This window comes from Pelophylax lessonae, assembly GCF_965119305.1.
Source record: "Pelophylax lessonae genome assembly, chromosome: 9".
NCBI classification, from domain to species: domain Eukaryota; kingdom Metazoa; phylum Chordata; class Amphibia; order Anura; family Ranidae; genus Pelophylax; species Pelophylax lessonae.
In genome coordinates this window covers 250,330,151-250,357,911 of record NC_138776.1, presented here as the reverse complement: position 1 = coordinate 250,357,911, position 27,761 = coordinate 250,330,151, and the positions used below count along the sequence as shown (strand labels likewise).

At 47.4% G+C, this 27,761-nt stretch overlaps 2 protein-coding genes across 2 annotated transcripts in view; one reads left to right on the top strand and one right to left on the bottom strand.

Annotated features, from left to right (window-relative positions):
• Positions 1–27,761, bottom strand: part of LOC309564361 (uncharacterized protein) — a 1,000,117-nt gene that overhangs the window by 157,581 nt on the left and 814,775 nt on the right. The window contains exons 9-10 of the mRNA XM_082268988.1: positions 24,894–25,014; positions 15,088–16,291 (exon numbers count right to left, since the gene is read on the bottom strand). Of these exons, the coding sequence (XP_082125114.1) occupies positions 15,088–16,291; positions 24,894–25,014 (1,325 nt within the window). The remainder of the gene's footprint in view (positions 1–15,087; positions 16,292–24,893; positions 25,015–27,761) is intronic.
• The window catches only part of LOC309562980 (uncharacterized protein), a 38,695-nt gene continuing 19,628 nt past the window's right edge, over positions 8,695–27,761 (top strand). Inside the window, exons 1-2 of the mRNA XM_082267306.1 lie at positions 8,695–8,740; positions 9,265–9,388. Of these exons, the coding sequence (XP_082123432.1) occupies positions 9,304–9,388 (85 nt within the window). The 5' untranslated portion in view covers positions 8,695–8,740; positions 9,265–9,303. The remainder of the gene's footprint in view (positions 8,741–9,264; positions 9,389–27,761) is intronic.

The window sequence follows — 27,761 nt, the reverse complement described above, 5'->3', positions numbered from 1 at the left end:
GAGGACAGTGACTGGATCTGGTGAGTGTGGAGGCCATTGGAGTACAGTGACCAGATCTGGTGAGTGTGGAGGACAGTGACTGGATCTGGTGAGTGTGAAGGCCATTGGAGTACAGTGACTGGATCTGGTGAGTGTGGAGGCCAGTGGAGTACAGTGACCAGATCTGGTAAGTGTGGAGTACAGTGACTGGATCTGGTGAGTGTGGAGGACAGTGACTGGATTTGGTGAGTATGGATGCCATTGGAGTACAGTGACCAGATCTGGTGAGTGTGGAGGACAGTGACTGGATCTGGTGAGTGTGGAGGCCATTGGAGTAGAGTGACCAGATCTGGTGAGTGTGGAGGACAGTGACTGGATCTGGTGAGTGTGAAGGCCATTGGAGTACAGTGACTGGATCTGGTGAGTGTGGAGGCTATTGGAGTTCAGTGACCTCATTGTCATGTTGAAGAAACCAGTGGTGAGATGATTGGAGCTTTGTGACATGGTGCATTAGCCTGCTGGAAGGAGCCATCAGAAGATGGGGACACTGTAGTCATAAAGGGATGGACATGGTCAGCAACAATACTCAGGTAGGCCGTGGCGTTTATTGGTACTAAGGGGCCCAAAATGTGCCAAGAAAATATCCCCCACACCATTACAGCACCACCACCAGCCTGAACCCTTGATACAAGGCAGGATGGATAATGCTTGTGGTTTATGCCAAATTCTGACCCAACCATCTGAATGTCGCAGCTGAAATTGAGACTCCTCAGACCAGCCAACGTTTCCCCAATCTTATTGTCCAATTTTGGTGAGTCTGTGGCCTGCTTAAATGCATTGAGTTGCTGCCATGTGATTGGTTGATTAGAAATTTGCGCTACCAAGCAATTGAACAGGTGCACTTAAGTTTCCTGATCTTAGAGGACAGGAGTGGCACCCGGTGTGGTCTTCTTCTGCCGTAGCCCATCTGCTTCAAGGTTGGGTGTGTTATGCGTTCAGAGATGGTATTCTGCATACCTTGGGTGTAACGAGTGGGTATTTGAGTTACTGTTATCTTTCTATCATCTAGAACCAGTCTGTCCATTCTCTTCTGAGCTCCACAAGGCATTTTCCTCCACAACTGCCGCTCACTGGATATTTTCTCTTTTCCCCACCATTCTCTGTAAACCCGAGAGATGGTTTTGTGTGAAAATCCCAGTAGATCAGCAGTTTTTGAAATACTCAGACCAGCCCGTCTGACACCAACAACCATGCCACCTTCAAAGTCACTTAAATCCCCTTTCTTCCCCATTCTGATGCTCGGTTTGAACTTCGGCAAGTTGCTTTCACCACGTCTAGATGCCTAAATGCATTAAAGTGGAGTTCCACCCATTTTAGTAACTTTAGATGTATGTAATCCCCTTTAAAACTATTTTTACCAATGGAAACTTGGAAACTTTTTATTTTTTTGCTAGGAAATACCTTTTTTTCTTCTTTATTCATCCTCTCCTCACTTCCGGGTCCGGCCGCCGATCGGCGATTACGTCATTCGGCGATTCGCAAGGGCTGCTGGGATGTATCTCATGGGGTGAAATCTCGCATTATTACACAGGTGTCCTGAGCTGTACTCGTATGTTTTGGATTGAGGCCGTGCTTCGCCCCACCTCTGCCCCGCTCCTCTCAGTGAGCTGTACTCGGATGTATTGGATTGAGTCTGTGCTCTGCTCCGCCTCCACCCCGCCTCCTCTCAGTGAGCTGTACTCAGATGTATTGGATTGAGTCCGTGCTCCGCTCCGCCTCCTCTCAGTGAGCTGTACTCGGATGTATTGGATTGAGTCCGTGCTCTGCCCCGCCTCCTCTCAGTGACCTGTACTCGGATGTATTGGATTGAGTCCGTGCTCCGCCCCGCCTCGCCTCCGCCCCGCCTCCTCTCAGTGAGCTGTACTCAGATGTATTGGATTGAGTCCGTGCTCCGCCCCGCCTCCGCCCGCCTCCTCTCAGAGCTCAGTGAGGATATAATGCTTTCAGTCCTCGCTCACTGAGCGGAGGCGGGGCGGAGCACGGACTTAATCCAATACATCCGAGTACAGCTCACTGAGAGGAGGCGGGGCAGAGGTGGGGCGGAGCACGGAATCAATCCAATACATCCGAGTACAGCTCACTGAGAGGAGGCGGGGCGGAGGCGGGGCGAAGCACAGACTCAATCCAATACATCCGAGTACAGCTCACTGAGAGGAGGCGGGGCGGAGGTGGGGCAGAGCACGGACTCAATCCAATACATCCGAGTGCAGCTCACTGAGAGGAGGCGGGGCGAAGCACGGACTCAATCCAATACATCCGAGTACAGCTCACTGAGAGGAGGCGGGGCGAAGCACGGACTCAATCCAATACATCCGAGTACAGCTCACTGAGTGGAGGCGGGGCGGAGGTGGGGCAGAGCACGGACTCAATCCAATACATCCGAGTACAGCTCACTGAGAGGAGGCGGGGCGGAGGCGGGGCGAAGCACGGACTCAATCCAATACATCCGAGTACAGCTCACTGAGAGGAGGCGGGGCAGAGGTGGGGCAGAGCACGGACTCAATACATCCGAGTACAGCTCACTGAGAGGAGGCGGGCGGAGGTGGGGCAGAGCACGGACTCAATCCAATACATCCTAGTACAGCTCACTGAGAGGAGGCGGGGCGAAGCACGGACTCAATCCAATACATCCGAGTACAGCTCACTGAGAGGAGGCGGGGCGAAGCACGGACTCAATCCAATACATCCCAGTACAGCTCACTGAGAGGAGGCGGGGCGGAGGTGGGGCAGAGCACGGACTCAATACATCCGAGTACAGCTCACTGAGAGGAGGCGGGCGGAGGTGGGGCAGAGCACGGACTCAATCCAATACATCCTAGTACAGCTCACTGAGAGGAGGCGGGGCGAAGCACGGACTCAATCCAATACATCCGAGTACAGCTCACTGAGAGGAGGCGGGGCGAAGCACGGACTCAATCCAATACATCCGAGTACAGCTCACTGAGAGGAGGCGGGGCAGAGGTGGGGCAGAGCACGGACTCAATCCAATACATCCGAGTACAGCTCACTGAGAGGAGGCGGGGCGAAGCACGGACTCAATCCAATACATCCGAGTACAGCTCACTGAGTGGAGGCGGGGCAGAGGTGGGGCAGAGCACGGACTCAATCCAATACATCCGAGTACAGCTCACTGAGAGGAGGCGGGGCAGAGGTGGGGCAGAGCACGGACTCAATCCAATACATCCGAGTACAGCTCACTGAGAGGAGGCGGGGCGGAGGCGGGGGGAAGCACGGACTCAATCCAATACATCCGAGTACAGCTCACTGAGAGGAGGCGGGCGGAGGTGGGGCAGAGCACGGACTCAATCCAATACATCCTAGTACAGCTCACTGAGAGGAGGCGGGGCGAAGCACGGACTCAATCCAATACATCCGAGTACAGCTCACTGAGAGGAGGCGGGGCGAAGCACGGACTCAATCCAATACATCCGAGTACAGCTCACTGAGAGGAGGCGGGGCAGAGGTGGGGCAGAGCACGGACTCAATCCAATACATCCGAGTACAGCTCACTGAGAGGAGGCGGGGCGAAGCACGGACTCAATCCAATACATCCGAGTACAGCTCACTGAGTGGAGGCGGGGCAGAGGTGGGGCAGAGCACGGACTCAATCCAATACATCCGAGTACAGCTCACTGAGAGGAGGCGGGGCAGAGGTGGGGCAGAGCACGGACTCAATCCAATACATCCGAGTACAGCTCACTGAGAGGAGGCGGGGCGGAGGCGGGGGGAAGCACGGACTCAATCCAATACATCCGAGTACAGCTCACTGAGAGGAGGCGGGGCAAAGCACGGACTCAATCCAATACATCCGAGTACAGCTCACTGAGAGGAGGCGGGGCAAAGCACGGACTCAATCCAATACATACGAGTACAGCTCAGGACACCTGTGTAATTATGCGATATTTCATCCCATGAGATACATCCCAGAAGCCCTTGCGAATCGCCGAATGACGTAATCGCCGATCGGCGGCCGGACCCGGAAGTGAGGAGAGGATGAATAAAGAAGAAAAAAAGGTATTTCCTAGCAAAAAAAAGAAAAGTTTCCATTGGTAAAAGTAGTTTTTAAAGGGGATTACATACATCTATGTAATCCAAGTTATTAAAATGGGTGGAACTACTCTTTAAGTTACTGGCTGATTAGCAATTTGCGCTACCAAGCAATTGATCTGGTGTACCTAAAAGAGTGGCCGGTGAGTGTATATTTCTCCATCGTTCTTTGAGGGACACAGGAATTCAGAGACTGGAACGAACGCTGGCAACAAAAAAGCCATTGGCCAATACAGGATAGCCCCACCCACAACCAGAGCGCCTCCATTTTCTAGTGTCCCCATGGGAGTGGACATCTTTTTTTTTTTAGCTTGGAAGATTTCTCTACTATCAATGCCTATTTGTAGATTCCTTCCGGATGAATGAAGAACTGGAAGCCTCTCTGGTGCTTCCCTAAACTTCCAGTCAGGAAAGAGTTAACGGTGGATAGTTAGGTTGGAGAAGGGGGGGGGCGCAGCGGAGTGCCTTGCTGTCTCAGGCTACTGGGCTGTGTGTTTCTGTTGATACACACAGTGTAGGGAGACACAACTATGGTCCCTGTATGCAAGGGTGGCTCCTTAGGATGCTGCAAGTGAAAGGAGCCACCTTGAAACGGGAAACCTGGGGCGGAGGTCATGGCACCAGATTACAAGGGAACAGAGGCATAGAATAAAAGATAAAGAAGCTGCACACTCAGTAATTACATCCACTGGTTTAAAAATGGAGGGTTTATCACTTTAACCACTTAAGCCCTTGAAGATTTTACCCCCTTCCTGACCAGGGGGTATTTTGCGATTCGGCACTGTGTGACTTTAACGGACAATTGCGCAGTTGTGCGACGCTGTACCCAAACAAATTTGACGTCCTTTTTTTCCCCACAAACAGAGCTTTTTTTTGGTGGTATTTGATCACCTGTGCGATTTTTTGATCACGCGCTATAAAACAAAAAAGAGCGACAATTTTGCAAAAATAACAATATTTTTCACATTTTTTTTATATGAAATTCCCCCCCAAAAAAATGTAAAAATCAAAATTTTTTTAACATTTTTTGGCCAATTTGTTTTCCGCTTCATATGCTTGATAAAAAAATAAGCGTATTTTGATTGGTTTGCGCAAAAGTTATTGTGTTTACTAACTAAGGGAAAGATTTTTTTCATTTTTGTTGTTTTTTTTGTTAACGAGTAATGGCGGCGATCTGCGATTTTTTTTTTTTGCGGGACTGCGACATTGCGGCGGACAGATCGGACCCTTGACTGACATTTTTGACACTTTTGGGGTTACCAGTGACATTACTACAGTAATCAGTGCTATACATATGCACTGTTACTGTAAAAATGACACTGGCAGGGAAGGGGTTAACTTTATTGGGGAAGGAAGGGTTAAGTGTGTCTCTAGGGGCGTGATTCTAACTGTGATTGTTTTCGCTACTGGTGTAAGAACAGAGATCAACGGTCCTACATAGTAGAACCGTCTGATCTCCATTCTTACACAGGGAAGAATGACAGGCGGCTTTGTTTACATCAGCCGCCTGCCTTTCTCCCTTCACGGCGGAGGATCGCGAGTGACCGGCGGACATCGGGTCGGCCGGTCACACACGCGGAACGAGCCAGGGAGGTAGCGCACCTTCGGGGGCGCGCGCTCGCCCGCTATTGGCTCATAGGCTAGTGACGTACCGATACGTCAATTTGCCTGGCCGGGGCTGACCGCCGCAGTATATGTACTTGCGGCGGTTGGCAACTGGTTAAAGTGTTAGGAAGCTTCCAGAAGAAAAACTATTTCCTCTCTCATCTCTTGTCTGTAAATAGGCATAGGGCACTTTGGTTCAAGTGCTGCTCTGTGGAACCCTTGTGCTCGATGCATTCGATCTGCATGACTTTTGAGGGATACTTGTTATCAATGATACTACAGTGGGAAAGCTCCCCTGTCTTCCCCTAAGGGCTCGTTTACACTTGCTTTAAAATGTGGCATTGGACAGGCTTTTTTAAAGCACTCTAAATGCCAATCAAAGCGCCTTTCACTACATAAAACGCTTACCTTACAGTCCTGTTCACACTTTGTGTTTGCTTCGCTTTCAAAAAATGTCCCCCATGTTGCTTTCTTGGTGCTTCAAAGCGTCTCCAAAGCGTCTCCAAAGCCTCCATAGAAGTCTATGGCAATGCTCGCTAACAGCACCTGCAGCTTTTATTCAGGGTTATCTTCACTTTGTTTTAGAGGTATTGCAGGTATAAGGTATCCCAGGATGCACTGGGAAACCAATAAGCGAACCGGTAAGACATCACCAGCAGCCACTTCTCCTGGCCAGAACTTTACGTTCCATCTTCGTCCACTGTGTACATACCCGCCATACGCAATTGACGAGCAGACTTCCTCAGCTGGCATCACCTGGACCCCAGGGAGTACTCCCTACACCTGGAAGCATTCCAAGACCTGTGCCTTTAATGGGGGGTAGTCCGATGTAGCTCTCTTGGTCTTCAGGTTCCACAACAAACTGGACAGGTTTGTCTCCATGTACAGAGATCCTCTAACACAGGGGTCTCCAAACAAAGGGCCAGATTACTGTCCTTCAGACTTTGGGGAAGTCGGATTGTGGCCAGTGTGAGTAGAAAATGTCCTGGTGTCAATGGCAGTAAACAATGTCCCATTATTGGCATTAGATGCAGGAATAATGCCTCATCATCGGTGTCACTGGGAGGACAAGTGCCCCATTCTCGGTGTCAGTGGGAGGAATAGTGCCCCAGCGACCACAGTTTGGAGACCACTGCTCTAGCACAGTGTTTCCAAACCTCGTCCTCCGTACCTCCAACAGGTCATATTTTCAGGATTTCCTGCACCTTGCACATGTACTTTAAATCAATGGCTTGGTATTTATGAGAGATATTTTATCTAAGGGAAATTCCAAAAACATGGGTACTTGAGGACTAAGGTTGGGGATCACTTCTCTATCAGAAACAGTGAATTCTCAGGTGGCTCTATGGGATCAGTACACACTAATTTTTGTCTTTCCTCCCCTGACCTGGTGAAGTACACAAGTACACTGATCTGGTAAGACTGCTGGCAAACGATCCATAGGCTCTGTCAAATCCTCAGGATTTTCTATCCCAAGGACTGTTTCAGCCATCCTGAGGCGTGGCTGTTCAAGACCAGGTTCTGAAGGACAAGGTCATCTCTAAAGTATCATTCCTTGTGGTTTAGTTAACAGCTAGGAAGTCTTCTTCCCATAAGGTCTATTATCGGACGTGCAATGCAATGCATAATTCAATTGGTGGAGTCTTGGAGCTTCCAACTAAGAAGCTGCTCTATGGGATTAATCCTCTTAGCTCTCAACATTTACTAAGGCCAGATTTATGTTGCTATGTTACCAACCCTTCTGATGAACTGCTTTTGGACTTTCTAACTCAGAAACTCCTATGTCCAGAAGAGTGGGGGACAGGGAGAAGGGAGGAGCATAGGAGAGAGGAGGCAGGGCCATCTTACCGAATGGGCACGCTGGGCAGTTGCCCGGGGGCTCCACTTGCCTGGGGGTCCTCACCTGCCCAGTGCCCCAGCCAAGATTTAGTCCCAATTCCTGTGTGCATCCCGCCTGCCAAACTTAGCAGGTGGCAAGCGCCTGTCGGCCCTGCGCTGCTGTCAGGCCACTTTGGCCATGGAAGGGGAGCCCACAACTGCAGGAATGCCTGTCCGCCTCCAAGGGAACAGGCACACACAGGACAGTTGAGTCTGACTCCCGTCTGTGTGTGTGTTCGATGGACCCAACCGCCAAACTTGGAAGCTGTCATTAGCCTGGCACTGCTTTACCAATAAATATCGCCTTATCAATAATTTGCATTGTTATTCTCGTCAGGGATTGTGTAGGCAGGGCCCCAGTGCACTGTGTTGCCCGGGGTCCTATAATGCTCTTAAGATGGCACTGAGAGGGGGGCAGGAAGAGAACAGGGAAATACTTTTCTTTGATTGGCCACATGCTTTTCTTGTTTTTTCCAGTCTCATCCAAAAAAATAAAGCAAAACAGTCTGGGCCATTTACAATCTAACCTTAAATTAGGTGTAGACTGCAAAGACAAGTAAAAGGAAACTTTACTGTCCATCTAATAAAGCATTTTTTTACATTTATATTACATGCTGTTGAAGTTTTAGATGAATTCTAATCTGCTGTGTGTTCATCTCTCAGAGGTCACATCTTAATTGGTCCCTCCCATGAGGAGCAGAGTCCATTTCCAGCCTCATCAATGAGGATGGAGAAGGAGCAAAGATACGTGACTGAGAAGATATTAAACCTCACCCTGGAGATCATCTACCTACTGACCGGAGAGGTGAGGAGGATTCTGGGAGGGTCACATGACATCACTCATCTCCATTAATTAAACAGAGACCTGACCAGAGAGGTGAGGAGGATTGTGGGTAAATTATAAGTAGCATCACTAAAGTCATATAACAGTAAAGCAGCACCTTCAGAATATTAAGGGACATCCATAGGTTATTATCTATCTATTATGTTATAGAATTATGGACCTCTGAAGAAGATCAATGATGACACAACATCTCATATTTCAAGGGGGTATAGCAGAAACCCGAGCCTAATAACAGAGTATCAACTTTCTTCACTTGTACCTGAGAAAAGCAAAGACAGTAAGATCCTAGAAGTCACCCAGAAGATCATTAAGCTGTTGACAGGAGAGGTGAGTGTTGTTGGGAATTCTGGGACATTATCCAGTAACAGACAAGGGATGTGTCTGGATGGTGACTGTATCATTGTGTGTGTCAGGTTCCTATAAGGTGTCAGGATGTCACTGTCTATTTCTCCATGGAGGAGTGGGAGTATATAGAAGGACACAAGGACCTCTACAAGGACGTCATGATGGAGAACCGGCTGCCCCTCACATCACCGGGTAAGAGGAGACTTTCATTTCTTGTAAAGGAGAGAAGAGTATTGAGGATCCACCTAGATACACACATCCTCCAATCTATGGCCATAGTATGTCAGGTTCCTATAGGGTGTTAGGATGTCACTGTCTATTTCTCCATGGAGGAGTGGGAGTATATAGAAGGACACAAGGACCTCTACAAGGACGTCATGATGGAGAACCGGCTGCCCCTCACATCACCGGGTAAGAGGAGACTTTCATTTCTTGTAAAGGAGAGAAGAGTATTGAGGATCCACCTAGATACACACATCCTCCAATCTATGGCCATAGTATGTCAGGTTCCTATAGGGTGTTAGGATGTCACTGTCTATTTCTCCATGGAGGAGTGGGAGTATATAGAAGGACACAAGGACCTCTACAAGGACGTCATGATGGAGAAGCGGCCGCCCCTCACATCACCGGGTAAGAGGAGACTTTCATTTCTTGTAAAGGAGAGAAGAGTATTGAGGATCCACCTAGATACACATATCCTCCGATTTATGGCCATAGTATGTCAGGTTCCTATAGGGTGTTAGGATATCACTGTCTTTTTCTCCATGGAGGAGTGGGAGTATATAGAAGGACACAAGGATCTCTACAAAGACGTCATGATGGAGAACCGATCGCTCCTCACATCACCGGGTAAGAGGAGACTTTCATTTCTTGTAAAGGACAGAAGAGTAGTGAGGATCCATCTAAATACACCAGTAGCCGAGAGATAACATAAATGCAAAAGTAGCGTGGTTGTAGATTTAGTTTAATTCAGTGTTATTAAATACACCATACTCTCTTAATCCTGTAATCAGTAGTATACAGATGGTTCCAAATTACAAACTGAAAGGAAAGAGCAATCCTGTAGGCCAGAACTGACACCTAGGTGCCAATAAAATGCTCCCCTCCTTGTAGAGATAGATAAGGGTAAATGACCTATCACCTCCATGGGCCTCAAAGGGAAGATCTAGCCAATTTGTCTACAAGCCCAGCAGAGACAAGGCCAGAGGCTATACAACCTGAAGGCTCCCAAATGTCTACCAACCATTGATTTATGGCAAAGATCAGAGGAAAGTATTTGATCTCTCATGAAAACTTAAATATCCATTGCAGAGAGATGCAAATTATTCCTTCTGCTCATACATTATTTGGGGTACATGCACTTAATAATAAAATTGTTTAGGTATTTGTGGATAGAATGCAGGAGAAATTCCCAAAACGGTTGATGACAACCAAGCAGTGATTGGTCTTGTTGCAATTGTACTGAAGCGCTGGTGTCAGAAATTCTATCCCTGACCCAGCCATCAGAACCATTCATGGCCCATTTAACTCCAGTCTCTTCGGGACACAGAACGTCCTCTGGGCTGGGAAGGGAACACCCCCAAGGTTGATTGAACAAGGGCTAAAGCCCAGTCCATATCCATATCTCAATAAATTGAGGGGCATGACATATTGACGTCATTATTCACATGGAGCCCGTCTAACTGGTGAATTGCGACTATTTTCTGACATGCTCCTGTCCCAGGATAAACCTCAGTAAAGTTTATTTCTGGTTTTGTCCCCTTTTCTTTCATAGGCAGGGTAACATCTGAGAGATAGGCTCCTCCCACTTAAAACAGGAAACACAATAGTCCATCATTCTAAAAACATCAGCCATACCTTCTGCCTCAGTTTGATTGTTTTTCCTCCAGATCCACAGGGAGGAGCAGGAGCTGCATAGATTTATTTTTTTTCCTTCGTCTCTGTGCTAAGTTGCAGGAGGCTCACTGACCAGCCTGCCATCCAGCTCAGCGAGTTTTGGGTAGTGCAGGTCAGGGACAGCACATCGGGGCAAGGTGGCCCTCGCCTGAGGTTTCACCCATACTGAGGGGTATGCAACCATCCCCAAAGCTGTCAGGATGTCAGCGGCATTTTTGAACCAGTGGAGGAATGCTCAGATAAATACCTTACACTAAAAACAGTACTCCTGGTGGCACTTGTGTCAGCAAGGAGAGTCAGCAAAACACAGGCTCTATCCAAGATAGAACCCTATTGTCTAATTCTGACATAATAAATTATCCTCAAACCAGACCCAGCCTTCCTACCAAAAGTCTCTTCAACTTTCCACAGAACTCAGGATATGGTTATCCCCTCCCTTCCAAGTTCGATGGACAGCAAGAAAAGAGACACCTACAACAAGCTAGATGTAAGAAAGATCCTGATAGCTTACCTTGAGAGAACTAAAGATTGGTGAAAAACAACCACACTATTCATTCTCCATGCAGGAATCAACAAGGGGAAGCTGGCCTCAAAAAGGACGATAGCCAGATGGATAAAGCTTGCCACTAAGACAGCCTACCAAGCACTAAATCTTACCCCGTCGAGCGGAGTCATGGCCCGCTCGATCAGAGCTTGGGCATCATCAAGCACAGAAAGAACTGGGGCAACACCGGAGCAGATCTAGAGGTGTAACGCTCCTGCGTTTCTTATATGGTGTGGATTTTCAGCTGCAGAAATAGTTCCACGTCAGTAGTCATGTAAGAGATATGCTGAGATACCATTCCCAACCTCAATGACTCATCATGTGTGGAAGGTCTAATTTCAGCCAGTAAATACACACAATTAGCAAGCTGGTTCCTAGAGTGACTTTATGTATGTGGTAACACAATGATGAAGGTTGAGGGATAGGTTGAGTGGAGGTGGTAGGTGATAGACACTTGAAGGTGAGACAGTAGCAGATGGATGCAGGAAGGTTTAGCAATGTTGTATGGTAGCAGATGACAGAATAGCAGGTGGACATACAAAAGAGATCAACCCAGTGCAGAAAAGTAGCAGTAGTCTCAAGAGCTAGCAATCTAGTTATGCAGATGTGATAAACAGTCTTTACTATGCAGAGCTAGATAGTGTAAGCTTAGTATAAGTTTATAGAGAATTCCCCTGCGGGGTACTTAGCACTATTAGCGATACAGCCGAAGGGTGGTTCAGGAGAGGCGGATGATCCAGTAGCGGGATACAGGGATCAGCGCAGCGAGGTTCCGTCAGCGAGGTAAGCTTGCAAGCATGGAAGCTTCAAGCAAGGATAGCATCCAGGAAAAGGTGTTTGAACGAACACATGTGAGTGAGAACCGGCGCTTTAAATAGCCATCTAGTCCGGCGCTGGGTGATGACAGCTCCAGTCTTAAAGGTGTATGCGCACCTTTCCAAAAGTAAATGGTGGGGCGCATACACTTGTGGAAAGTGTAATTTAGGGTACCAAAGGTACCGGAACATTACAAGAGAGCAGCAACATGGTCGAGCTTCAGTACCTTCGCAAGGCAATGTCGCATGAACGAGCTGTCCAGTCAGGACCAGACATTTTGTCGCAAGTGTGACGGTGGCAGGTATCAGACCCCTGGCCTTCTGATCCAATTTGTGACCAAAGACCAGGCAATCTCACACCTTGCTGTCACTTGCGTAACAATGCCATTCTCAGTTGCACCCAGCACACAGATTGTCCAACTTGCGGGACCACAATCTAGATGCCAGCAGGCTGAGAGCGATTGTCACCGGGCTAATTAAACCATTAACCCTTTCTCTGCCACCATCTCTACGTTATAATATGCCCAGAGGACGCTCGTAATTTTAGAAATACCAATTATGACTTTAGAATGATCATCTGTAACACGCGCTGTCACCTCAGACAGAAGTGCCCAGAAGATTTATTCTATACAGTAGCGCTCTTCAAGAGACAGGTTCTTGGGCTAGCTTGCGTTAAGAGCTTAGAGACAAAATTAACACTTTTCAAAATAAGGTTTAGTTATAAAAAGGTTAAAATTGTTGCAAATAAAAATATTTACAGAAAAATGGGTTACAAAGAAATAGAGACACAATTCAGCAATTTAAAAGAATAGATAAAGATTTAGAAATGAAATACTTGCAGCCAATGTCCTTGTATTCTCAGAGTTCCAGAAGCTGAACATGTGTGATCGGTCTCCAATGGATAGATGTTCCTTTCCTTGAGTTTACATGAGACTGAAAAAAACATCTGCTTCTTTCCTTTTCTCTGAGACCGCAGGGGGTGTCACCAGAGATCCTTGACCAATAAACACAGTGGCCCTAGGCTCAGACCCTGGCAAAGAACCTCCCGCTTAGACAGATTTATAACAGGATTCATATCTTGAAATATGTAATGGTTACATTCTTGAAACTGATATTTTATTGTACGGCATAGAATTTATTATCCACAGACACTAAACCCGGGTTATCTCGGAATAACCTCTGACCTGTAAGGCATCTGATCGCTAGCTTGTCTTCCCTAGGAGCAAACGTGATCATGTGTGACCTTAATTTGATCGGTATTTTATTTGGCATTCAAATATATACTTTCTAGAGATATATCTTGTTTGTGTGTAAAGTTATGAATTTGTGGGTAACTGTGTCCAAATAACAGAGCTCTTGAATGCTCGGTTATACGACCCATTAGCCATATGGCTTTGCTCAGATTACGACATAGCTCTGGCCCGGAAGAGACATATCAGCTAGGATGTCTGTCTGCTGCTTGATAAGAGTGATTTGAAGCTCGCATACTGATTAGGATAAGGTGGGGGCTAATTGGCTCGACGGAGAGAGAGGGGGGAAGGAAAATATCTCTGAGTACACATCTGTTTGCTAGCCTGTGTTACTGGACAACATGGATGCCCGTGATGACAAAATGGTGTCTCAGCGCACGATACCATTACAGCAAGGTGTTCCAGATTTTATCCCCTCCCTATTAAGTATTGCTCAGGAACATCCTCTCAGATGCTGCCCTGGAAGACGATTAGAGAAAATTGAGTTGGTACCTGGCAACTCGTTTTCTAAGAAGTCTTGCAGGGCAGCACTCATTCTTGCCTTAAAGAACTAGGCAAAAAAGGGTTTGCAGACTCATAGGGCTTTCTGAGGGTTCCTTAAGTGCTTTGATATTACTGAGGCAGAAGGTATGGCTGATGTTTTTATAATGATAGACTATTGTGTTTCCTGTTTTAGGTGGGAGGAGCCTATCTATCAGATGCTACCCTGGAAGACTTCTTAGAAAAAGAGTTACCAGGTACCTAACTCTGTTTTCTTATATATATATTTTATGCACTGCCCACCTTTGGGATATTAAATTATAAAATGAATAAGTGGCTTCTGTGTACTAAACTAGGACTCCTATCCCTAGAGAGATTGTTGCATTGTAGTGTCCATGTGCTCGGTCAAGTTCCTTGCTAATCTGACAGGCAGATCTGTCAGTGTGTGTATATTTGCCTAACAGACCAGTCAGCAGACACACTCCTAGGTGGTGGCAAGCTACCCTGAGTCGTGTGTCTGGTGTGTGGGAAGAGTAATTAACACAAGGGTTCTAGCTTGTAGGATAGCTTGAGGAATCCTAGAAGTTCGTGCTAATTGTTAGACTGCCCCTCAGACCTTAGAGTGTACCAGATTGCATGTAAGGTTTGTATCTGCCTCAGTGTGTGGTCAGCTAGCTGGATTGGAATGGAGTCTCTCTCTAGTGGTGGCCACAGGTGGTGCAGGATGTGAAAAGTTTATCACAGCCAGTCTTACATGCTCAAAGTAAGCTCCCCCTCATTCCCTCCAACATCTAACAAGGTCCTTGCATAGGTTAGCTAGCCACTGTGAGTACAAAAAACGGCTAGCCACCGTGAGCTTGCGTCCTTGACACACACATCCTCTGATATAAAGACATAGAAACAATGTATTCAGTCAGTGTGTGTGTTTCCTACAGATGGATCCAGTAACAGAAATCCCCCAGAGAGATGTCCCCGTCCTCTGTATTCCCAGGACTCCACACAGGAGGATCAGGAGATTCCAGGGGACAATCGGGTAAGAGCTATTCAGATATTTTTTATGACCCATCTAGAGGCCTGGTGAACCCTGATCAGTAAAGCTGTCATATTGCATAGGATGAACATCCAATTCATGTCAAAGATGAGATCACAGAAACGGAAGAGAAGTATTCACAGACTGATGTGCAGTGTAAGGAGGAGGATATTCCTACAGATGGATCCAGTAACAGAAATCCCCCAGAGAGATGTCCCCGTCCTCTGTATTCCCGGGACTCCACACAGGAAGATCAGGAGATCCCTCAGGATGATGAAGTAAGTCCATGTGTGGGTCATATGGAAATGTGTGACCTAGTAGTAAACTGTTCCCATTCCTGAGACTCCACACAAGAACATCAGGAGATCCCTCAGGATGATGAAGTAAGTCCATGTGAGGGTCATACAGAAATGTGTGACCAAGTAGTAAACTGTTCCCATTCCCGAGACTCCACACAGAAACATCAGGAGATCCCTCAGGATGATGAAGTAAGCCCATGTGTGGGTCATACGGAAATGTGTGACCAAGTAGTAAACTGTTCCCATTCCTGAGACTCCACACAGAAACGCCAGGAGATCCCTCAGGATGATGAAGTAAGTCCATGTGAGGGTCATTCGGAAATGTGTGACCAAGTAGTAAACTGTTCCCATTCCCGAGACTCCACACATGAACGTCAGGAGATCCCTCAGGATGATGAAGTAAGTCCATGTGAGGGTCATACGGAAATGTGTGACCAAGTAGTAAACTGTTCCCATTCCTGAGACTCCACAGATGAACGTCAGGAGATCCCTCAGGATGATGAAGTAAGTCCATGTGTGGGTCATACAGAAATGTGTGACCAAGTAGTAAACTGTTCCCATTCCCGAGACTCCACAAATGAACATCAGGAGATCCCTCAGGATGATGAAGTAAGTCCATGTGAGGGTCATACAGAAATGTGTGACCAAGTAGTAAACTGTTCCCATTCCCGAGACTCCACACAGAAACATCAGGAGATCCCTCAGGATGATAAAGTAAGTCCATGTGTGGGTCATACGGAAATGTGTGACCAAGTAGTAAACTGTTCCCATTCCTGAGACTCCACACAGAAACGCCAGGAGATCCCTCAGGATGATGAAGTAAGTCCATGTGTGGGTCATACAGAAATGTGTGACCAAGTAGTAAACTGTTCCCATTCCCGAGACTCCACACAGAAACATCAGGAGATCCCTCAGGATGATGAAGTAAGTCCATGTGTGGGTCATACGGAAATGTGTGACCAAGTAGTAAACTGTTCCCATTCCTGAGACTCCACACAGAAACGCCAGGAGATCCCTCAGGATGATGAAGTAAGTCCATGTGTGGGTCATACAGAAATGTGTGACCAAGTAGTAAACTGTTCCCATTCCTGAAACTCGACACACAAACGCCAGGAGATCCCTCAGGATGATGAAGTAAGTCCATGTGAGGGTCATACGGAAATGTGTGACCAAGTAGTAAACTGTTCCCATTTCCTAGGAAGGTTCTGTCACTGCATATCTATAGATTAATATTTCAAAATCAGGATTACCACTCATAGCTAAAGGGGTGAATGGTAAGCTACTTAGGGCTACAACCACTTTAACCGCTTGCCGACCGCCCGCCGCAGTTTTACTGTGGCAGGCTGGCTCAGCTGCCCGAACCGACGTAGGGGGTACGTTGGCTCGCAGGAGCGGTCCTAGGGGTGACCACTGATTGCCGCCTGGCACCCGGGATCGCTTTCCGCTAAGAGAGAAGGACGGTCAGCTGTTATAAACACAGCTGACCGTTCTTCTCTCTAATATGATCACAGAGTGCCTGTGATCCTTCTATATAGAATCACAAGTCTCTATGGTCATTTCACAAGCCCCTCCCCCCACAGTTAGTAAACACTCCCCTAGTCTTACATTTAACCCTTTGATCACCCACTAGGTTAACCCCTTCCCTGCCAGTGTCATTAATACAGTAACAGTGCATATTTTTAGCACTGATTACGGTAGTAATGTCACTGGTCCCCCCAGAAGTGTCAAAAATGTCAGTTAAGAGGAAGTAAACCCTCCTTTGCAAGTTGTACCTATAGGTAAGCCTATGATAAGGCTTACCTATAGGTACTGTAAATATCTCCTAAACATGTACCGTTTAGGAGATATTTACCTTACATGCATCCAGTGACGTCACAGGCGCATGCGCTCTGAAGGAACGGCCGCTGGTGCCGTTCCTTCAGAGCCCCGTGCCGTGACTGTCGGCTCCCGCGCGCGTGCGCGGAAGTGACGTCACTGCGGCTCCGGCCAATCGGATGGCTGGATGCCGCGATCCCGGAAGAGGGGCGACTAAACATGTCGCCCGTCATAGAGGTAAGCGGGCAGCACGGCGGGGGCTCGTTCTAAGGTAAGTATTTCATAATGAGCTAGTATGCGATGCATACTAGCTCATTATGTGTTTCTCTTTCTGGTTGTAAAAAAAAAAAATCGTAAATGAGTTTACAATGTCGCAGTTCCGCTAAAAATCACAGATCGATGCCATTACTAGTAAAAAAATAAATAAATAAAAATGACCTAAATCTTTCCCCTAGTTTGTAGACGCGATAACTTTTGTGCAAACCAATCGAAATACGCTTATTGTGATTTTTTTTTTTTTCACTAAAAATATGTAGCAGAATACAAATTGGCCTAAAAGGATATAAACATTTTGATGTTTACATTTTTTTGGGGGGGAATGTTATATAGCAGAAAGTGAAAAATATTGTTTTTATTTTTTTCAGAATTGTCGCTCTTTTTTTGTTTATAGCGCAAAACAAAAAAATCGCAGAGGTGATCAAATACCACCAAAAGAAAGCTCTGTTCGTGGGAAAAAAAGGACATCAATTTCATTAGGGTACAACGTCGCACGACCGCGCAATTGTCCGTTTGAAGTAACGCAGTGCCGAATCGCACAAAAATGGCCTGGTCATTAAGGGGGTAAATCTTTCCGGGTCCAGAAGTGGTTAGATCGTCATTGTACATACCGTAAATTAGACATCCCCTAAAAATAAGCCCTAGTGTGTTTTTTTGTAGCCAAAATGAATAGAAGACCCGGTCTTATTTTGGGGGTAAACCCGGTATGCACAGCACCAAAAGGGTGGGATTTACCGCCTACATGCTGCACATACGTGTCACTGGGCAGCCAATGTTTCTCTGCTGGGAGCGTGATTACTGCATGATCCTAGCACAGAGACCGAGCTGTCAAAGCCCCCGCTCTGAGTCGCCACTAACAGTGCCTGGCCGGACTGACTCCTGATCATGTGACTGCTAATGACAGCGGTCACATGATCAGCGATCCCACCCAGAAAGATCCCATTTCTTTGGCCATCAGCCTACTGCTAACCAGCTTTTTTGCTGCATTTTCATACAATTTGATGCACCAGACATATACAGACAAGCTAAATCCGATTATTTTGAGGCCCCCCATATGATTGTGGTCTTTAAAAAGAGAAATTCTTCTCTTTAGTTCAGCCTCTAATTCTGAGAGTTTTAGATTGGTGTCCCTCACAGTGTTCTCTATTCTATCCAGGGGGACGGCATGATTGTTGTTAAGGTAGAAGATCTAAACGATGATGAGGCCTATGGGAGGTGTGATGATCAGCCGAAGGAAGAGGAAGTCGCTGCTTACATCACCGCTGGTGAGTAGGAAGCACTGAATATAGTGAAATGTCAGTGTGTACAGACCCCACCCACTCTCGTGCCAGTAGGTAGACTCCACCCACCCTTGTGTCAGTATGTACAGACCCCCCCACCCTCGTGTCAGTATGTACAGACTCCATCCCCCCTCTTGTCAGCGTGTACAGACCCCACCCACCCTCGTGTCAGTGTGTACAGACTCCACCCACCCTCGTGTCAGTGTGTACAGACCCCCCCCACCCTCGTGTCAGTGTGTACAGACTCCACCCACCCTCGTGTCAGTATGTACAGACTCCACCCACCCTCGTGTCAGTGTGTACAGACTCCACCCACCCTCGTGTCAGTGTGTACAGACCCCACCCACCCTCGTGTCAGTGTGTACAGACTCCATCCCCCCTCTTGTCAGCGTGTACAGACCCCACCCACCCTTGTGTCAGTGTGTACAGACTCCACCCACCCTCGTGTCAGTGTGTACAGACCCCCCCCCACCCTCGTGTCAGTGTGTACAGACTCCACCCACCCTCGTGTCAGTATGTACAGACTCCACCCACCCTCGTGTCAGTATGTACAGACCCCCCCACCCTCGTGTCAGTGTGTACAGACCCCCCCACCCTCGTGTCAGTGTGTACAGACTCCACCCACCCTCATGTCAGTATGTACAGACCCCACCCATTCTCATGTCAGTGTGTGCAGGCCCCACCCACTCTTGTGTCAGTATGTACAGACTCCACCCACCCTCGTGTCAGTGTGTACAGGCCCCACCCATCCACGTGTCACTGTGTACAGACCCCACCCAACCTCGTGTCAGTGTGTACAGACTCCGCCCCCCTCGTGTCAGTGTGTACAGACTCCACCCACCCTCGTGTCAGTGTGTACAGACTCCACCCACCCTCGTGTCAGTGTGTACAGACCCCCCCACCCTCGTGTCAGTGTGTACAGACTCCACCCACCCTCGTGTCAGTATGTACAGACTCCACCCACCCTCGTGTCAGTATGTACAGACCCCCCCACCCTCGTTTCAGTGTGTACAGACTCCACCCACCCTCATGTCAGTATGTACAGACCCCACCCACTCTCGTGTCAGTGTGTGCAGGCCCCACCCACTCTTGTGTCAGTATGTACAGACTCCACCCACCCTCGTGTCAGTGTGTACAGGCCCCATCCATCCACGTGTCAGTGTGTACAGACCCCACCCACTCTCGTGTCAGTGTATACAGACTCAACCCACCTTCGTGTCAGTGTGTACAGACCCCCCCACCCTCATGTCAGTATGTACAGACCCCCCTGACCCTTGTGTAAATGGATCACACACTTCAAGGTTGACTGATGGTGTTGACACCGACAAGAATATTTATTTTTTCATCACCTTTGGACTTTTTTTTTTAATTACCTTTTGTTTGGTTATTAGTTGAATCATATTATTAGCACAACTCTGCATAAGATTATATTGTATGGGACTGTGCTTTTATCTCACAGGAGAGTTGCTGCTCTAACAACATGTGTAGGATTTAGCCTATTAGTGTAGTTAGGCTGCTACAGCCAGGCAAGTAGCATTTCCAAAAGATGATTCAGCGATGGCAGCCTCCATTTTTAGGTTCCTGATATGAAATATATATATAGTGTGTGTGTATGTATATATATATATATATATATATATATATATACTGTATATGAGCTAAATGGGTTGTATGCATTTACCTAGTTTCTTTTTCTATGTTTAAGGCTACATTCACACTTATGCGACTTTGGACACTAAAGTCACATATCAAGTCGCACCCCATGTCTTTTAATGACAGCTGTTCAAACATGTGCAGCTTAAAGTTGCAGCAACTTTAAAAAGGTTCTGGCACTTCTTTGGTCTGACTTGAGTGCCATAGACTGAAAAGTAAACCGTCAAAAGTCAAATTTTGAAAGAGTCCAAACCTGAATGTTATACATGCAACAGTTGTGCAACAGTTGTCCATTATCATTGGTAAAGGCCAAAGTCCCATCCAAGTTGCAAATGTGAAAGGAGTCTAATATGTTTGAACCATTCTTCTTACCCTTCTATCTTTGATTCCCTCCAGATGGAAGGTACAGTGGAATCAAAGGTCCAATGATCTTCCAAAACCGTAACACAGAAGGTGAAATCACGACAAGTCCTCCTGGACTTCATTGCGGAGTTCTATCTTCAGGTCCCCTTACATTTTCGAGTTCCTTGTATAAAGCTTTGCCATATGTAGGTCTCAGCCAGGCCGGAGAACCCTTTTCATGTCAAAGGACGCCCACCGGTGAGCGCTCGCTTTCCTGGCTCGAAGGTGAGAAAGCCTTTTCCCAAAAGTCACTTCAAGATCAAAGCTTGGAAGCCGAAGTGAAGCCCTATTCATGTTCTGTATGTGGGAAGTCCTTTAGGGTAAAGTCTGTCCTTATCCGACACGAAAAAGTCCACACGGGGGAAAAGCCGTATGAGTGTTCCCAGTGCGGCAAGTGCTTTGCACAGAAGTCCGATCTTGCCGAGCACGAACGAATCCACACGGGAGAAAAGCCGTATCCTTGTCCCGAATGTGGAAAGTGCTTCGCCAAGAAGACCAACCTCGCCAGGCACTTGAGGATGCATTCAGGGGTGAAGCCATACACATGCTCTGTATGTGGAAAGGCTTTCACGCAGAAGGCCGCTCTTGATGAACACATACGGATTCACACCGGGGAGAAGCCATATGCCTGCTCTCACTGCACCAAGAGCTTCGCCCAGAAATCAGCCTTTGCCGAACACCAAAGAGTTCACACGGGAGAGAGACCTTACGCTTGTGCTGAATGTGGGAAATGCTTCACGCAGGGCTCTGCCCTTGCCAAACATCAAAGGATCCACCAAAATCAAAAGCCACGTCCTTGTCCTCAGTGCGGAAAGCTGTTTCCATCAGAGTTCCTTCTTGCCCTGCATGAAAAAGTCCACCAAGCCAATTACCAGTGACAATTGTGATGTAAGAGTGCTGAACCTTATGGAGATGCAGTATAAAGCAATGGTTGGTTTATGGTCCTAGGGGCTAATCAAAAGCAACTGTAGGGTCTTGCTGGACCCCCAGAGGAGTTTGTTGAAGTTTTGAATTCCACCGCAGCTTGTATAGACCTTTTAAAGGTTTTTGTTTAGTAACAGCCAACGCCTTTTGGGGGCTCATCAGGGCTAAAAACCAGATAATGTAGACACGTGTATGGGAAAAGGCTTTTAAGGGGGAGTGCTGAGCCCCTGAAACGCGTTGGGCGTTACTAAATAAAAATCTTTTAAAAGGTCTATACAAGCTGGTGTGGTGCTCCCATCCTTTTAAAACTTCAATTACCAGTGATTGGTAGAGAGGGGCGGCAAACATTAATGGAACTCACGGACTCCAATTTCGAGTGGCCTTGGGTAGTATTGCATGTACATAAAAAATATACTCCACCTAAAAAAGGCAATTTTTTTTCTGTACAGCTGGCCCCACTAGGGCCCCATTGGACAGTGTTTTTTCTTTAAGGACTGAGATTACCATTTTCAGAGCCTCAGTTGGTTCTCTAGGGTTCCTACCTCTGCCTCCTAAAGTGTGCCTGAAGTCTGCCTGACTTTCCTATATAACTATTACATGTGATATCACACTATTGGGGCTGGGGGAGGGTCAGTATTATGGTTTGACATATACAGCTCATGTCCAATCACCCTTGCTTTTTGACACCCCCCCTCTTCATTGGACAGTGCAGATATCTTCTCCTTATCTTTTTGGAAAAACACTTTGTCATCAAAAGAGGTTCCTCGCTTGGCACTGGCATGAACTGTCCCTCGCTAATTATTTTAAAGTGGATGTAAACCCTTACCAATACCCAATGAAGTGATTAGCCTCTGGTGATACAGAGATGAAACCAATCCTCCTACATAAGTTGTACCTATTTATCTGCAGCCCTCTTCTCTACATGTGTTAAAATGTCCGGGATTTTTAAAGCTTATCCGAGCTGTCGAAAAAAGAGGGCGGAAAGCTGATATTTTACTTTGCAGAGCTCAGTGAGGAGAGTTCTGAGAGCTGATTGGAGGGAAGGTACACACCTCCTTCACAGAGCACACAGGAACAGAGCTGAGGCTGTCACTCACAGGCTGTATGCTAGAGCTCCCTCCTTTATCACCTTTTATCTCTTGGTGTCAGGAAAACTTGTCAGAAGTTATGACAATTTTATGTTGTGAACAGTTATAAACATTTCTGCCGATAGCAGAGGAATGAAGCAGCAGAGAGAAATGACACTTAGAGCTCTGGATTGAGACAAGTACACACTATAGAGGGAGATGGTTTGTTCATATTTCATGGCTGAGGCTTTCAACCACTTTAACAAACTTTATGGTATTATTTGATCTTTATGGTATTTATATCTAAGCTTTTGCCTTCTAATGTTACATAACATTTGAAATAATAAAAAAAATAAAGAAATGTTGGAAATTGCTATCTCTGAGCCTTCAGGTCTAATCAAAACATCTTAAAGCGGAGTTCCGGGCACAAAATCGAAATTTTTTTTTGTGCCCCTCCGCTAGTTCGACATCACCTGAAAAGGAATTGGATAGTTAGGTTTTTTTTTTTTGTTTACTCACCTTGTAAATGAAGATCATAAATACTCACCTCAGGGTACTTCCTCCCTCTGTGCCGAGGCTCAGTCGTCTCTTCCGGGCTTGCACTGATTCCTGGGAGCTGAACGTCATCGCTCCCAGGAATCAATGCGACGGCACCGGCCCCGCTCGTCACTTCCGGGCGACGCCGCATTCCCCTACTAAACAGCTTCTGGGCATGCCCAGAAGCTGTGGAGGAATGCGGCGCCGCACCGGAAGTGACGAGAGGGGCCGGTGCGGCGCATTCTGGGAGAAGAGGACGCGGAAGAAGACGCAAAAGAGGACTGCGCCGGCTTCAGCTGCCCACAAGAGAGATGGAAACGCTGTGGAAGAAATTTTATAAGTAAGTATCTCATCTTGCAGGTAAGTGCGAACCGGGACAGATCAGAGGCTAGCCATTGTGGAATGTACTAGCCCTGACTGTCCCGGGGGTATGTTTACTGAAAAATGACTTCTGTGCCCGGAACTCCGCTTTAAGCTGGACAGGGCTGCCCCCTGTCCCCTTTAACCACTTTAAGACCGGAAGGATTTGCGCCCTAATGACCAGGCCCTATTTTGCGATTCTGCACTGCGTTACTTTAACAGACAATTGCGCGGTTGTGCGACGCTGTACCCAAATAAAATTGATGTCATTTTTCTTCCCACAAATAGAGCTTTCTTTTGGTGGTATTTGATCACCTGTGCGATTTTTATTTTTTTGCGACAATTTTGAAAAAAAAAAACAATATTTTTCACATTCTGCTATATGGCATTCTCAAAAAAAAAAAATGTAAAAATCAAAATTTTTTAACATTTTCGGCCAATTTGTTTTATGCTACATATGTTTGGTAAAAAAAATTGCAAAAAGCGTATTTTGATTGGTTTGCGCAAAAGTTATCGCGTTTACTAACAAAGGGAAAGATTTGTGTAATTTTTGTTGTTTTTTTTTTTTAACGAGTAATGGCGGCGATCTGCAATTTTTTTTTTTTTTTTTTTTGCGGTACTGCGACATTGCGGCGGACAGATCGGACCCTTGACTGACATTTTTGACTCTTTTGGGGGTACCAGTGACATTACTACAGTAATCAGTGCTATATATATGCACTGTTACTGTAAAATGACACTGGCAGCGAAGGGGTTAACTTTTTTTGAGAGGAAGGGGTTATGTGTGTCCCTAGGGGCGTGTTTCTAACTGTGGTTGGCTGTGGCTTGAGGTGTAGGAACAGTGATCAACGGTCCTACATAGTAGAACCGTATAATCACTATTCTTACACAGGGGAGAATGACAGGCGGCTTGTTTACATTAGCCGCCTGCCTTTCTCCCGCTCTAACGGACGATCGCGAGTGACCGGTGGACATCGGGTCCGCCGGTCACACACGCGGGGGGGTCCGTGACCGCGCGGGAGCGCGCCTCCGGCGGCGCGCACTCGCTCCCTAGACCCTCACAGGCTAGCGACGTGGTACTACGTCGCTTTGCCTGTGAGGGGCTGACCGCCGCAGTTAATAGTCGTGCGGCGGTCGGCAAGCGGTTAACTGTGGGGGGGGCGTGGCTTCTGAAATGACCATAGAGACATGTGATCCTATATAGAAGGATCACATGGGCTCTAGGATCATTTCAGAGAGAAGACCGGTCAGCTGTGTTTATAACAGCTGACCATTCTCTCAGTGGGGAGCGAATGCGGGTGTCAGGCGGCAATCGGAGCCGCCTGACCCGTGCATCGGCTTCCCTGCTGCCGAGTGGGGGCGGGAGCGCGGCAGCACGTGCTCGCCCCCTAGCTTCCCACGCGCGACCATTCCTGCCACAGGAGAGCCACCCTGCCGCAGTAAAAAGGCGGCGGGTGGTCGGGAAGCGGTTAATATGTATTCCCTACTGCATCATATCAAATCGAACATTGACATTGGAGGACTGATGAGCACCCAAGAACACCACAAGGTCGCAGCACATGTGACCAATCCTGAGATCACCTTCCTTATCTGTAAACTGAACTACAGAATTCTGCAAAGCTACCCAACTATAAAATAAATATAGGCACATTGGAAGCATTTGTTTTATTTCTGATAAAGCCAGAGAGAGATATAACCACTGGGAGTTCTTTTTTTTTTTCCCCCTCTGTGTACTATTGGGGAGATTTCTCTTCACTTCCCGTCCCATAGCCAAAACAGGAAGTGAAAGGAAATCCTTTGAAAGTGAGGGAATCCTTTGTTGTGACCAGAACTAGTGTTCCCATTGGAAGATTTCCCTCTATTCCTGTTCTGTTGGCAACCCAAAGTTTGGGGTTTCCTTTCACTTTCTTTCTCAGTGATAGCTGAGCAAACAGGACAAATAGAGGGGGTGAATCTACTAATGGGGGCACAGACAGCAATAAAAGCCCTACAGGGTTCAGACCAATCCTATCCTATCTATCCAAAACTAAAACCATGCCCTTAGTTATACTATAACCACTTTTAGTGGTTATACCGGGATTATCCATCTTGTAATAGCAAATGCTCGATTGCTATTTCAAGCAGTGGGGGGTGACGCCCCCCCCCCCTCCCGTCACCTTCCGCAGCTCTCTCGGGCTGTCCTGTCCCACTGGGCCAGCCAAGTAAAGGCAGTATCAGGATGATGACTATAGCTGCAGGAATCACCCCGGTATCGTTTCTTTATAGCCAGAGGTTGGCCCTCTTGTTATAGCAAATGCTCGATTGCTATTAAAAGCAGTGGGGGGTGATGCCCCCCTTCCCCCCCACCCCCCCCCCCCCTCCTCCTGCCATCTTCCGCAGCTCTTTCGGGCTGTCCTGTCCCACTGGGCCAGCCAGGAAAAGCCAGGATCAGGATGATGGCTGTAGCTCCCGGATAAGGATGATGACTATAGCTGCAGGAATCACCCTGGTATCGTTTTTTTAACCACTTTACCACTAGAGCATTTTGCTGTCTTAAGTCTGGGCCACTTTTTGCGATTCGGCACTGCGCGACTTTAACTGACAATTGCGCGGTCGTGCGACGCCATACCCAAACGAAATTTACTTTTTTTTTCCACAAACAGAGCTTTCTTTTGGTGGCATTTGATCACCTGTGCGATTTTTACTTTTTGCGCTATAAACAAAAAAAGAGCGTAAATTTTGAAAAAACATTTTTCACATTTTTTTATATGAAATTCCCCCCAAAAAAATGTAAAAATCAAAATTTTTTTTAATTTTTGGCCAATTTGTTTTCTGCTACCTATGTTTGGTAAAAAAAATTCACAATAAGTGTATTTTGATTGGTTTGCGCAAAAGTTATTGCGTTTACTAACAAAGGGAAAGATTTCTGTCATTTTTGGTGTTTTTTTTTTAACACGTAATGGCGGCGACCTGCGATTTTTTTTTTTGCAGGACTGCGACATTGCGGCGGACAGATCGGACCCTTGACTGACATTTTTGACACTTTTGGGGGTACCAGTGACATTACTGCAGTAATCAGTGCTATATATATATGCACTGTTACTGTAAAAATGACACTGGCAGGGAAGGGGTTAATTTTATTGGAGAGGGAGGGGTTAATGTATGCCTGGTGCTTACTGACGTGTGGGGGGGGAGGTGACTGTGTGACACAGGGACAGATCGGAGTGTTCAGCTATGCTGAACACTCCGATCTGTCACTCCCTGTCACTTGGGAGATCCGCCCGCTTGTGTTTACACAGGCGGGCGGATCTCCACACTAGATCCCCGACGATCGGGGCAGAGCAGCGGCGATCGCCGCTGCTCCTCCCCTGGCCCGACTCCCGCTGTGACTGAATACAGCGGGAGCGAGCCTCCGGCGGCGCGCAGCGCCGCCCACAAGGGGGAGTGTCTGACGACGTAGGTCTACGTCGTCAGACGATAACGAGCCACTTTGCCGCAGTAGTACTACGGTACTCAGCGGCAAAGTGGTTAAAGCCAGAGGTCGGCCCTCTTGTAATAGCAAATGCTCGATTGCTATTACAAGCAGCGGGGGGTGGCGCCCCCCTCCCCCCCCCCCCCCCAGTCTCTCGCCACCTTGCGCAGCTCTTTCAGGCTGTCCTTTTCCCACCGCGCCAGCCAAGAAAAGCCAGGATCAGGATGATGGCTGTAGCTGCAGGAATCACCCTGGTATCATTTTTTTTAGAGCCAAAGGTCAGCCCTCTTGTAATAACAAGCGCTCAATTGCTATTACAAGCAGCGGTAGGTGACACCCCCCCTTTTCGCCACCTTCCGCTGCTCTCTTAGGCTCTCCTGTCCCACCAGGCCAGCCAAGCAAAGCCTGGATCGGGATGATGCCTGTAGCTTCAGGATCGGAATGATGACTGTAGCTGCAGGAATCACCCCGGTATCGTTTTTTTTTATAGCCAGAGGTTGGCCCTCTGGTAATAGTAGGTGCTCAATTGCTATTACAAGCAGCGGGGGCGAGGCCAGCCAAGCAAAGCCACGATCGGGATGATGCCTGTAGCTGCAGGAATCACTCCAGGAATGGATTTTTAGAGCCAGAGGTCGGCCCTCTTGTACTAGCAAGCGCTCAATTGCTATTACAAGCAGCGGTAGGTGACGCCACCCCCTCCCGCCACCTTCCGCTGCTCTCTCGGGCTCCCTGTCCCACCAGGCCAGCCAAGCAAAGCCTGGATCGGGATGATGCCTTTAGGTCCAGGTTCAAGATGATGACTATAGCTGCAGGAATCCGTCCGGTATCGTTTTTTTATAGCCAAAGGTCAGCCCTCTTGTAATAGCTTGATTGCTATTACAAGCAGCGGGGGGTGACGCCCCCTTCCCGCCACCTTCCGCTGTT